Source organism: Lactuca virosa, chromosome 2 (assembly GCF_052849685.1).
Source record: "Lactuca virosa cultivar CGN04683 chromosome 2, Lactuca_virosa_CGN04683_v6, whole genome shotgun sequence".
NCBI classification, from domain to species: domain Eukaryota; kingdom Viridiplantae; phylum Streptophyta; class Magnoliopsida; order Asterales; family Asteraceae; genus Lactuca; species Lactuca virosa.
Genome location: NC_136427.1, coordinates 238920543 through 238934306, shown reverse-complemented (window position 1 = coordinate 238934306; position 13764 = coordinate 238920543). Strand labels below are relative to the sequence as shown.

Here is a 13764-nt window from a genome sequence, read left to right as displayed (position 1 = left end):
TTAAAAAGTTTAAAATTTTCAAGAATTTTACGAATGTTACATCAAGCCACTTTCAAATTCGAAACATTAAAGTACTTCGCAATTTTACGTTTTAAGAGATAGATAAATTCACAAAATCAGTTTACGTGTATCAAAAGTTTTAACCATTTCCATGTAACATCCATCTTACTTTTACAGAAGGAAGATGGCAGTTGGAAGTTGGTTGTATAGAAAATGACGGCAAAATGGGTAGTTATAATGGTAGTTATAAGATATAACCGATTCTTACATCACATTGATGTCAACCTATTTTTTGTGGGAAAATGCATGTCCGAACTCTTTCCTTTTATAGAAATCCATTTAGGTTTCGGGGCGCTTCCCCTTGACCCCGTCCGCTGATCGGTCGGCAGTGGTGGTCAGTGGAACCACCGCCAAGGGCTCTCCCCCTGGACCCCCGTATTCCCAAGTTTACGTGCTCTAACCCCCAGACACCATATTCCTAAATTCACATTTATCACTTCGAGTGTGCATCCCGCACTTCCAGTCTCAGTGAATAAATAGAACTTAGTCTATTTTAAAATTAATAATAACTACATTAAAATATGTTAGATAACACTAAAATCACCAAGAAGTCTTGTATGGATAAACCTTTAATGATAAAGTGCTGAATGGTTAATGATTTGTATTTTATAAGCAAAGCAAAGGCTGACTCTTGAAAAATATAACATCTTATCGAACATCATTAAATCTAGTTTACAATACATAAAAGATGTTATATAATCTATAACAATTCAAAAAATGAAAAAAGAAGTAGCTCCTCTTCAAACTTCAGTACTTCACCCTCATGTGATTACCCTGTGAATCAAAATCAAAAGAAGCTACGTTTAGGACGTTCCTCAGCAACATTAACCCTAATTGCCCTCCCATCCAAATTCTGCATCACAAGTTCAATAAGAACAAGTTACAAAAATACATTCATATCATCATATGGGGTTAAAATGTAGCAATTTACAAATTGCAATATACCTGTCCATCAAGAGCAGCAATGGCATCGTTCATGTCTGACTCACTTGCCATCGTTATAAAACCAAACCCACGTGATTTTCCACTTTCACGATCATAAATCACCCTTGCATCGACCACTTTCCCATGTTCATTAAACGCCTGCTCCAGACGTTCACTATCCACCTGCCATGCTAGGTTACCCACGTAGATCTTGAAAGAAGTCCCCACCACTCGTTTTTCTGGTTGTGAACCTCTTGGTGCAGCCTTATTTACAGTAAGAGCCCTTCCACTCAAATCCTGTTTTTGTTCATAACAATATTCAAGATTAATGTGAATATGTAGTAATTAAGATGGATGGATGGAGAAGAAGATAAAGTTTACATAGCCATTGAACTTCTCCACAGCTTTCTCAGCTTCTTCTACTGTGCTCATTGTCACAAACCCAAATCCTCTACTTTGTTCTGTATCCCTGTTGTATATAACCTAAAACCACACATCAAATCGACCACTGTAAACACATGATGCAACATACGGAATTAATTAAGAAATTACTGAAAAGTAAAGGATTCAATCGATTAATACCTCGGCGATATCTACTACTCCGGCAGAATTGAAGAGATTAGCCAATTTCTCGCTGTCAAAATCGTAGGGTAAGTTACCGACAAAAAGCTTTGCCTCTTCAGGTGGTTCTGAATATGATTCTTCTTCCTCTTCTCCTTCTTCGTTAGTTGCATCTTCTTCGTCTACTGGTTCAGTTTCTTGTGTCAATTGTTGTGACCAATCTGAGGTGTTGGTCACGAATTTGAGTGATTTGGAAGGTGAAATGGTGGTTTTGTGAGAAATCCATGATGAAATTCGAGAGACGTTTATGGTTTTGAAGGGTTTAGGATATGGATTTGGCCCTAATGGGGTGGAAATGGAAGTGTATGTAGGTATAAGCAATTGGAATGACAGAAATGTTGTAGCGGAAGTCATAACAAGAAGAAGGGGGAAGGAGATGTAGGAAGATAAGAGTCGGAAATGGAAGAAGAGGCAAGGCCAAAGATTATTGCAAGGAACACTGCCACTGGGTAGATAGATATTTTTATTTTTCTGGGAGATTTTTTGTAGTGTTAACTTTGCCCTTTCTGTATGAAATCTATCTCTTTTGGTCCCTGAAGTTCAAATCAACTATGATTTTGGAAAACATTCCATTTGATCAAATTTGAAGAATTGCAATTTGCGTGTATATGTTTCCTTCAATTTTGGATACAATATTATTGTTTTTGTTCTCTTTTATTATTAACTACTAGCTATATTCATGTGTAATGGTGTATGAAGTTTGTATATATAGAATATCCAAAAGTTAATTTACATAGTGTTTTGATCAAAATAACTTTAATAACTACCAAATAACTGTGGTATATAGAATAGTCAAAAATATAATTTACACAGTGTTTTGATCAAAAATCACTTTAATAACTTTGTAACCAAATTAATAAGATTATATATATATATATATATATATATATATATATATATATATATATATATATATATATATATATATATATATATATATATATATATAGTGTTTTGTTGTTAAAGGTTTAAGAGTTTTATTATTGTATGAAGAACTAGCATTCTAATTTAGGTGGTTATTATTGATGTCAAGCTATAGAGGAGTTCTATTTTGTGCTTTTGTCATCACTCAATTAAGTTCCAACCACCAATTAAGGAATCAAATACTTCAAATATTGTAATTTTTTTCATATGGTTGTGTTAATCTTTCTATACATGAAAAATGATCATTGGTGGCTATAAAATAGCTTTATATTATTCAAGTTTTAAATGCCCCTGTTGTTATATTTATTATTTTTGAAACTAAAATTTTAAATAAAACCCAACAGATATATGAGGAAAGCCTTTAACTTTTTAGGATCTACAACGTAAAACTTCGGGAGGTAACTAATGTTACTTTGCCTTTATAACTTTTATTAGAAACAAACAGAAAAATTACAGGTACAAACTGATCGAGAGTAATATGAGTAAGAGCTATTGAGAGTGTTAAAGTGTACGTAAGTGGGTAATCGTGTGTGAAGATAAATGAACTTGACTTTTTTTATACATGTATAACCTAACTAATTATACTAAATATTCAGGATCATCATTTATTCTTGCTTAACAATGTATTTTGGGGAGACTCAATGTTTATTCTCATTGACCTCGTGTTTGATTGACTTGGTCTGCACCTTGTGAAATAATCTTTTAATCTTACATCACAAAATATAAATATACAATAACAACTCTAAGATGCTGGTTTCCTTAGGATCTTGGATCATTCAATATATTAGTCAATGTTTAAGATGTTAAGTATAAAAGAATAAAGAGAAAATATCATACATAAACATAGCATTGTATTTATATATAACATATAGAAAACTTTAAAAATGATTTGCATTATATTTATATATAACGTATAGAAAACTATAAAAACTAGATGGGAATCATGTGCGCCCGCTGGCGCTGAGTCATTTTATTTTTTCTTCTTTCAGGTTGTATGGTGTACTGCAACATAGGATTATATTGATGAAGATATATTTAACATACAGGAGATTTTTGCATAGGTCTTATATAGAAATTTAGGAAAGGAAGTAGTTGAACGCGGCAACATATCAAAAGATTATAAAACAAACAAACATATTACACGTAGGGATGTTTGTCTTCAGGGAGGTTTTTGATTTTTTTTTGAGATTGTTGATAAGTTCGTCATATTTGTTTTCCATTTCCTGCATGGCCTTCAGCATTTTTGCAGTCTCTAGTAAATTTTCGTGATTCCAGGGACAAAAGTGTAAATTTGCACACAAATATGTCATCTCATGATATACCCGACACTCTGCAGAAATCAACATGGTCATCCGAAAGATTTTTTGAAGCACCATCAGAATATAACTAAAAGCTGCAATGAAAAAAATGAGGCAGAAAATTAGTAAAACACCATGAAAAAGAACTAATGTAATTATATCATTTTACATCTAATTGCAATGCATTTGTGTTTCCTTATAGGTAATAGCAATGTACTTTATATTTTATACAGAATAGCATAATACTTGCAATTTTATCTATTATAGTAACATACTTAAATTTTGCTATCAATATAGGCAATGTATTTTGTTTGTTACATAATGTTATTTTGTATTAATGGGTTAATCTGAAGAAAATAATAATAATAATAAAATGATATTTTGGTTTTTTTCCAGATTAAAGCTCAATTTTATTTTTTGCCTGAAAAAGGCCTTGTATTTTTTTATTTTTTCCCAAAAAAAACCTCAACTTGTTATTTTTTTTTCCAAAAAAAAAACCTTCAACCTTCTTAATGCTTCCAAATAAACCTTTAACTTTTTAAGCTTTTCTCGAAAAAAACCTGACATTTCACAATTTTTTTGGTAAAAAATGAGTAAAAGGGCCAATTCGGGGAAAATGAAAAAATTCAAGGTTTTCAGTTTGACAGGAAAACATTTCTATAAGCTGTGTGTTTTCATGTTCGCTAGTTTCTTCAAAATGTTTTTCAGCAGCTTCACCTGATTTGTTTTTTTTACATGCTTTAACCCATTCTGAATTGTATAGTGATGGACCTTTTTGTAGTCTGTCACGTTCAGCCTACAGCCTGCATCATTCACGGGTGGATTGGAATCACAAAATGATTTTAGTTTCTGAAAGATGGAAATTATAGACAATGAGTGAGCGGATTAGATTTTTTATTAAAAAAAGACAAAAAAAAAACATACCAGTAGCTTGTTTTCTTGTTGTCGAAACATCTGCAAGTGATTGCAATTCATTACCATCTAAGTTTTCTTTCGCATCAATCATGCAATCAGCTAAAGCGTTAACAATCGACTCTATATCAAAGTTACCAATAGCAGCTTAACAATCAATCAAATGATATATATATATATATATATATATATATATATATATATATAAGGAAAGAATTCAGTAAGCAAACGTTCAAGTTTCTGAGCATTGTTTTCGGATGGTACGTGCTTAAGCTTCTTGTAGATAGTGCAAGGCCCTTTTCGTAATATGTAATTGCTTCACTATACAACCTGATATTTAAAAAATATATATATTAAACTAAACACAATAATAAGTTTTTATAAATTGTAAAGATTATGAAAATAAATGAAATGCGAACTTAATTGAGTTTTCTTGAAGTATGAGCAAGATTAACCACAGTTGATTCCCACATTTCGCTTAATGGTGATGGTATGTGAGCCAAAGTCTTTTTAAGCCACCATTCCACCTTTTTATACCTATAAAATTTAACCAAGGGCAAAAGCGTCATTTAAAAAAAAGCAAAAGTCGACGAAATTTGAAACGAAACCTGGCTATAAGGATCTTTTTTCAGACAAAATACTCATTTTTGGATTGTAGGTAGAAAAAGTAACATACCACATACACCAAAGGGCAAAATGGTTATTTTTTGGTTTACTCAAATAAAGAACGGAGTAAAGAATGCGTAGTCTTTCATATGATAAGCAACAACTCCAAGCTCATTATACACAAGTGGATCCAAAGGACATATTGCCTTTGCTTTCAAAAAAAATATACACAACCAAAAAAAAAGAAATTACATCAAACCAAATAAAGAAAAGGGTATTTTAGACATTTTGTTAAGAATGTGGTATACCAATTAGCACCTGATCAGCGAGTTTGAAGCTGTGGGTACGCATGTACTCCATTCCAATATATAAAGTAGGTAAGTGACACCTAAAGATTAAAAACACATAATTTAATCATATTACACTTTGATAATATTATATTTTTTTTAATTTAAATAAAATAAAAAAGATAAATTACCCAGGAAATAAACGTGCAGCAGTTCGATAACCAGACATAGCTTGATCACCTTCTTCTTTGGCTGCATAAGCAGAATCCACCTTAAAAAATGTAAGATTTCAACAAAAAAAAATCAACACCATTATAAAAAAAAAAAAAAAAATTACCCTTCGTTTGCTCTACCAATACCCATACCACTTGGACTTGGATGTTTACGAGAATAGTCCATGTTCTTTATGATTCTTACCATGTTTATTCTTAAACCGGAACCACTTGCAACTCGACTCCCAAATTAAAGGTTTTATATTCAATTTGGTTCCTACAACCTTGAAATAACGACAAAAAAACTATGAAACCTCTTAAATTAGAACCAAAATTAGGAAGCACAAGTGATAGAAATCAATATAATAAGGATCAATGCTGAAAAAGGCTTCATTTTAAAGTAAGGTAAAAATCAAAAAACATGGGGAAAGAAAAAAAAATTAAGTAACAGTATTTTTCTAATTATCTAACCCCCAAATAGATAATGAAAATTGAAGAAAGAAACTTATCTCAAACTGCAAAAGTAATGGTTTTTCTACAATTTGCATGATTATTTTTTACAGCTTCAAATCAACCAATCAATCATTTTCTGCAATTTTGTGAATCGGAATAGGCATAATACTTTAAAAAAACTAACTTTTAATAAAATGATTCAAGAGATTGTATGCAGTTATAGTTTAAAAAACAAAAAAGAAAGGTATTGTACTTTAAAAAAATGTATGGTACCAAACTAAGTCCATAATAGCATTATACTTTAAAAAACTAAAAAGAATGGACTTACAGTTTGTCAAATTGCAACAAAATGTTTTTTTAAACTACCTATTAAAATTGATTAGGTAATACAATGAAACCATTATGTTAAATCTTGATATTTATATACAAGTATACAACCTAATTTTAAAAAAAATTAATACGAAATTTCACATAAAAGGTTAAGACCTATTAATAAATGTATATATATCAAGTGTACAGAGATGGTAACATGTGTGGTATGTAAGAAGGAAGTAGTTACTCATACCTAAGATGATAAAGTTTCACACCAGACATCCCATTTCTAATTCATAAGCATGTTAACTCTATTTCAAATACTTCATTTCTACAATCCTCTTTCTTGGAAGTGGAAACCTTTACGTTTCACTGTGGTGTAACAGTAACATGCTTGAAATAATAACTAACTACCTTGTATAAATATTATAGGTTGATTTACTAAAAAAATAGAGTTTTATATATTTGTCGTCAATTTTAAATAAGGATATTGATCACATAAATAATTTATAAAAGTAAACGTATTAACACAGTTATATTTACAAAAATTAATTATCATATTACTAAATAAAAAGTATAAAAATATAGTTTGTATAAATTGCTTCGTTCTCCTTGTTGGCATATTTCCAAAAACATCAAAAAAAGGAATTGAACGAAAAATATATGTTATAAACTGTAAATATTGGCAAAACAAACAATTGTTACTTAATAAAAATGATTGTTTCTACATGTAACATACCTGAACTGAGTAATTCAGCAACGATTTGAAAGCTCGTCTACAATTCAAGAATCAAGCAGAAGAACTTGCAAAAATTAAACAGTAAAAAATGTCTGAGCAATTCATCTATGTAACTAATATTGTGTTGTTTCCTAGATGGAATGATGGATTAACAACAGAAAATGGCCATGGTTCATAAAAATTTGCACCTTACAACCAAATTAGGCCTCCTAGATGATTCAATTAACTGATTACTCTTTCCAATAAATGATTATTTACCTGCAACAAAATTACCATTTATAATTTGTGTAACAATTATAAAGAATGTAAGCCAAATTTTATAAAATTCTGATCTATGAGATATAAAAAAAAAGGCAACTTACAACCAACGACATTGGCTTGTTTATCATGCCAGCAACCATAATGGTTCTCCAAAACCTCATTTGTTTCCACACCTGCCCAAAAATGTTTATGAGTAAATAAGCTTTAAAGGGATTCAGCAACTTTAGCAGCCTCTAAGTAAAGAATGAACAATTAAGTTTAGTGTGTGATAAATCAGTTTAAAAATGAAATTTTTTCCTATTTTATCCAAAAAATGAATTAAAATTGATTTCAAACCCTAAAAATCTTCAATCCAAAGACCCATACGTTTGTTTTAGTTTTGTGTAACAAATATAGCGTTTTTAAATTTTTAAAATTAAATCAAAACAATTTACCTTCAGCACAAACATAATCAAACTGGCAAGAAAATCTAGAAAAAAAAGTATATTTCAAACAACAGAGTTCAGTTAGTACTTTCATCGAACACTTGGAAGGCAAAATTAAGAGGATAATTAATACAACTGGAAGCAATCAATTAGAAATGAGCCAAAAGGAAATTTGGGGAAAACACAGCTCATATTTAAATTTAGAAGCCAAAATTGCGTCTGCATGCTAAGTACCATCATACCTGAATTTCAAAACCAAAGAATGGGTTTTCAAGTAACCAACATGAAGGAGACAGCAGATGATAGAAGGAAGAGGATTGAGGAGGCAGGTGGCGGGAAAAAATGATGGACATACTGTGGAAGGTAATCACAATCAACTAAGGACCTCATGTTTCCATTTGCGTTCATCCTCAAATCCAACGACGCCTATGCCGCCTTTTTTCATGAATATGAGGATGATTTTATCTGATGATGGCGAATGTTCATCCCCATGTCACACTGATGGCGGTGGGAAGATTTAGGGCATGAAATGCTTCAACACATGGAGTAACACTTCAATTAGGGTTCACGAATTAGGGAGAGGTTGATAGAGATACAGGAGGTGCTGATAAGCTTCACTTGAAACCAAGCATGAGACAGAAGACCCGATCGATTAAGGTTGAGTGGGTGAAGCAAGTCGGTCGACCGGGAATCCGAAAAAAAATTGTATCACTGGGAAGCGGGAGGTCCAAATGGAGAAAACAAAGACAGAGAAATAAATCACAACGAAGGTAGAAGAAGATTGGACAAGGGGCTTGCATCTGATTGGAGGAGAAGGGCGAAAACCGGTTTGAGGAAGAAAAGATAAGGATGAGAAAATGTAAGGCGGTTTGTGCTTTCCCCTGAGAAATAGAATTTCCAATGGCAAAATAAGAAAGCCAAGAAACTTCAGTGTCCAAACATGAAAGAGAAAAAAAATTATTGTTCCTTAAGTTTTTAAGGATTAATAGTATATATAATGATTTAATTACAAAAGGGAAATGATATGAAATACATTCATAAATTGGAAATTACATTCATGTGTTGCGAAATACATTGTGCATTGAAAGTATTAGATAATACGATATTTCTAGTTTGTAAACAAATGAATATATCATTCTGCACATTATGAAATAATATTTTATTCTGGCATCACAAAATATAAAGATACAATAATAATTCCAAGATGTTGGTTTCCTTAGAATCTTGGATCGTTCAATATATTAGTCGATGTTCAAGATGTTAAGTATAAAAGAATAGAGAGAAAATATCAAACATAACACATAGCATTATATTTATATATAACTTATAGAAAACTTTAAAAATGATTTAACTACAAATGGGAAATGATGTGAATTACATTCATAAATTGGAAAGTACATTCATGTACTACTAAATACATCATGCATTGAAAAATATTTGATAACACGGACATTTCTAGTTTGTAAAAAAGCGAATATGTAAAAAAAATTAAATTTATGTATGTTTTTACAACCTTGTATGCATAAAAATGAATATGTACAAAAAAAGTTAAAAAAAAAAACTAAAGAAAAAAAATACTCTTAAAACGAATATTTAAAAAAGTTGTAAAAAAATAATTTTGTAAAAATGAATTCGTTAAAAAGTAAATTATAGAGTAATATGTTAAAGAAATTAGAAAAATATATAAAAATAAAGTTGAAAAAAACTTGTAAAATTTTTGTTAAAAGAGTTTGGACAAAATTTATAAAAAATTAAAAATTAAAATTAAAATTTGGCCCAAAACTATAAAAAAGAAAAAAAGTAGAGGGGGCCTAGTTGGGCCAGAATTTTTGGCGAGTTAGGTTTTATGTTTGTTGGTCAGGTCTTGGTCGAATCTGAGGCAAGGCGAGTATTGCCTGCGGGCATAAATTAAAAAGAAAAAATGCGCTAGGACTAAGAGTGGTACTCCCGACCTCAAGTTTAGAGTAAACTAGGGAAGAATCATTGCTTTGCGGGGATGGAAACGCCAAAAAATGGACACAACGGAAAAGTTTTGTGTGTTCACTCTTATTTTATACATCAGTGCCACTGAATGTGTTCTTTTGTGACAACCAGAAACTTTTTCCGTTATCCTTACCCAGTTTCCGTTAATAAAATTTAGGTTTTTATTTAATTCCGTCAAATTCCTTAGTTTGGGAAGGACTTCACGTTTTAAATAAATCAATTCGGATTTATTTCCGTTCACGTTAGTATTATTGTTGGTCTAACGGAATATTCTAAACTCCGTTCAATCGAGTTTTGGATTCAAAAACGAGGTTTTCTAAGTCAAAGCATAGCATCCGGGCCAAACAACCCTTCGAGAGGAGTTTACGGCCGCAAACTCAGTTTACGACCGTAAACCCTGTTTACGACTGTAAACCCTGTTCGCGGTCGTAAACCCTCCACCCCACCCCTTGGCCGTAAACTCACCCCTATATAACGGATGAGTGGCCTTCATTTCTCACTTTACACACTCCAGAAGCTTTCTCTCTCTACTCTCTCTCTCTCTCTCTCTCTCTCTCTCTCTCTCTACAAACTTCGAAATTGCTCAAGGATCCTCAAGAATGTAAGTGATTCTTCACTTTGATTGTGTTTCTATCCTTATTCTAGTGCTGAATCCATGTCTCATCTCCTAAATTTCATCATTGTCTAGATTTTCTCTCTCACCAAGAACACACACTAGTTCTTGGTGGCTAAAAACCTCATTCCAGGCTTCTTAACAGTAAGTAACTACCATCTGTACTTGTTATCTACTAGAAACCATCAATTTTCGCCTAAAAATGGACCTGAAACGCATGAACTGGGTGTTTACGGCCGTACACCCTTCAATGGTCGTAAACTCTATTTTTGGTCGATTATTGACCTTTAAACTCTTCCTTGATCTGGGCACGAGGCTTAGAACACTTCCAGAAGGCTAGAAAGGACCTTGAAACACCGAAAATCGCACTTTTCGCCAAGTGTTTACGGCCGTAAACCCATGGACCGTAAACACTTGGGCCGTAAACCCTATTGGGCCGCAAACCCTTGACCGTACACTCCTTTTACGACCGCAAACTCCCCATTTTCAAATCATATGTGATTCTAACACTTAGTTTTAAGTGTTTCCTGGTCCCTAGGATGATTTCCTTCCATAACAAATAGTGTTAAGCCCTCACCTAATGCATATATGTACTTTTACATGCTAAATAGGATCCGTTTGTGCCCGAGGCTTTATTTGACACTCAGCAATTCCTAGCAACTTACACTCGAATCTCACGTCAAACAGTGAGTTCATACCCCTACGCTTTTCCGAGTTTTATATGTTTTCAGGGGGGATACAAGCAAAAGTACAAGGAAACTTGTGCTCAAAGTATATTATTTTGTTTAAAATAATTATATGTTCAGTATGCTTTTTAACACAGAAAACAGTTTTACCAAACGATTAAGAAACCAACTTGTAGAAACAGTTTTCAAAACTAAAGCAAGGAACTTATGAATCTTGTCATAAAATGTGATATTTTATAAAGGATTCATACAAAACATAAACATGATTTTCGGTATTATTACATGCAAATTGTTAGTCTAAAGTTGGAGACACGTCCTTGGTAACACTCCCACCGGATTCGAGAGTGTAGGACTAGCACTTGTAACCAGAATCTCTTGTAGGGAGAGCGTGACTATTGTGTATAGATCTATACGGGACTGACTATCCCGCACCTCGCTGCTAGCTACAGTTGGACCGTCAGGTCTACGGGTGACAAAGTCATAAAAGATACTGGCCCCGTTACGTGCCATATCAAGTCTAAGTACGGTTATGACACTCGCAACCTAGATAACAGAATTTACTTTTGTAATAATGAAACAAGTGAACTAACCTCAAAGTAATAACCGATTTGATTACTAGAGGGTATTAATAATACCCTTAGGATTTAGTTCACCACATACTTATTAGCAACTGACAACAACAAAGTCGGACTCCAATGTCTTTTGAGCTGAGATACATGGAAGAATGGGTATGAAAGTGGGTAAACATACTGTAAGATAAGGATCATGTGAAAATAGAGTTTCAGATACATTGAAGGAAATTAATCTCTTTCCATGGTCTTTATTTTCTGTTAATGGAGATCTTCATTGCAATCTACTACTTCTTTATCTTGAAGCTCAGCCAATTCAACAATACTTCAACATATTTAATTAGACAAAAGTAAAAAGTGGCTATATAGAAATTTAAAATAAAATAAAATATATAATTTGACATGTCTCACCTTGGCAGCTGGATGGTCAACTTCTCCTAGAAACACCATGAACAAATTGAAATGGCAAAATAAGTTGCCAATCTGATTTTGGAGCAGAATCAAGAGCCAAATCACAAATCTGTAACAAAAGAACCAAACTCAAAAATCTGTAACAAAAGTAACAAACTATAATAACATGTATCAAACTCACAGACACAATCGGAAGAATTCATATGGTAGATTGCATCATAAGATCATCATACATGATACAACTGTAACATTATACCATTAAGGAGGTAGGTCTCAAAATTGCAAAGAATATGTATAAAACTATAACATATATGCGGATAAAAACATAAGTCTACAACACTAAACATCAACTGATTTAATTGTCTAATACCTTTTTCATGAATAATACAACGGAGTTATAGTTGTTTTTTGCTTCTCCAATACTTTTTTTTTCTTAAACTAATAGTTCATAATAATAAAAGCTTGGGAACTACAAAATATTCAAAGGGCTCCTAGATAAGTGGTTATACAATCCACTTTAGTGATCATGTTGCCACAAAATATCCTGTGAAAGGTTGTAAAAGTTGTATTAAAATACTCATGATCTCTTACAGAAGTGGTAGTATCAAAATTAGATGAAAAACTACTAAAACTAATCGAAACAAATGAGGCGCTATAAACTTAAAAACCATTTTAGTCATTTAAGCATTTTCTCAAACACATGATGTGCACTTTATAAGTCGTACATTAAAATTGACTACTATAAACTCGAACCGAGCATACCACAGGAACATGAAATGGTTTCCCACAGAGCACATCCGATGATCGGAGACAAAACTACAAAAGCACATAGAAGTTACTAAAGCCATGGTTGTAGAGGATCTTCACCGTCATACTCATAACTGGTGGTCACGATGTGTGGTGGTAGCGTTTAGGAGGTCGAGGTCATGTGGTGGCAGTGAGTAGTGCTACCTTTGGGGCAAAACAGTGTAAGAGAGTTTGGAAAGGAGATAAAGAAAACGAAAACCTCCGATGGAGATTTCAAAGACGAAATAGTGGAGCTCGGTGGGCGATCGATCGAACAAATCGGGAGGGGAAGAATGTGATTTTGGGGCGGTGGTTTTTAAGAGAGGAGGAACAAATGAGAGAGAGTTGAGAGGGTACCGGGGTAGTAAGAGAAAGTGTGTTGGAAAAGACGAACCATGTGGCAATGCAATGGAGGTAGAGGTCTGCTGATCGGTTTGTAATTGGAAAGCTAACATAACACGTAGCAATCTTTACATTACAGCAGAACATAACACGTAGCCTACGACTCATACCCATTTTTGGGATTGACAAAAAGTAAATCATAAAAAATATTATAGAAAAAAATAAAAAATAAATAAAAAATAACAACCTAGGAAACATTTACTGTTCATCTGGCAGTTGTAAATTAGTATATATATATATATATATATATATATATATATATATATATATATATATATAT

The 13764-nt window shown here is 32.5% G+C and overlaps 2 protein-coding genes across 26 annotated transcripts; both read right to left on the bottom strand.

The window, feature by feature from the left end:
- Window positions 1-691: 691 nt before the first annotated feature.
- LOC145160573 (28 kDa ribonucleoprotein, chloroplastic-like) lies at window positions 692-2050 on the bottom strand. The gene is made up of 4 exons (XM_079079839.1): window positions 1567-2050; window positions 1366-1467; window positions 1006-1281; window positions 692-913 (listed from the first exon to the last, which is right to left on the bottom strand). Exons 1-4 carry the CDS (start codon window positions 1957-1959, stop codon window positions 848-850), a joined length of 837 nt encoding a protein of 278 aa, XP_078935965.1. The 5' UTR covers window positions 1960-2050; the 3' UTR covers window positions 692-847.
- A 1479-nt stretch (window positions 2051-3529) lies between these two features.
- LOC145160571 (anaphase-promoting complex subunit 6-like) lies at window positions 3530-13527 on the bottom strand. 25 transcript variants are annotated; one of them, XM_079079830.1, is made up of 12 exons: window positions 8277-8964; window positions 7711-7782; window positions 7537-7606; window positions 7349-7412; window positions 6863-6981; window positions 6050-6128; window positions 5824-5903; window positions 5654-5733; window positions 5159-5556; window positions 4752-5069; window positions 4545-4676; window positions 3530-3922 (listed from the first exon to the last, which is right to left on the bottom strand). In XM_079079830.1, the coding sequence occupies exons 6-9, from the start codon at window positions 6050-6052 to the stop codon at window positions 5456-5458; spliced, it is 264 nt and encodes an 87-aa protein (XP_078935956.1). In that variant the 5' UTR covers window positions 6053-6128; window positions 6863-6981; window positions 7349-7412; window positions 7537-7606; window positions 7711-7782; window positions 8277-8964; the 3' UTR covers window positions 3530-3922; window positions 4545-4676; window positions 4752-5069; window positions 5159-5455. The 25 variants fall into 25 exon arrangements, 11 of the variants coding, with proteins under 11 accessions (XP_078935956.1, XP_078935960.1, XP_078935954.1 ...); XM_079079834.1 differs by having other exon boundaries at window positions 5159-5276; window positions 5664-5733; XM_079079828.1 differs by lacking the exon at window positions 6863-6981 and having other exon boundaries at window positions 5159-5276; window positions 5416-5556; window positions 8277-8961.
- Window positions 13528-13764: the final 237 nt, after the last annotated feature.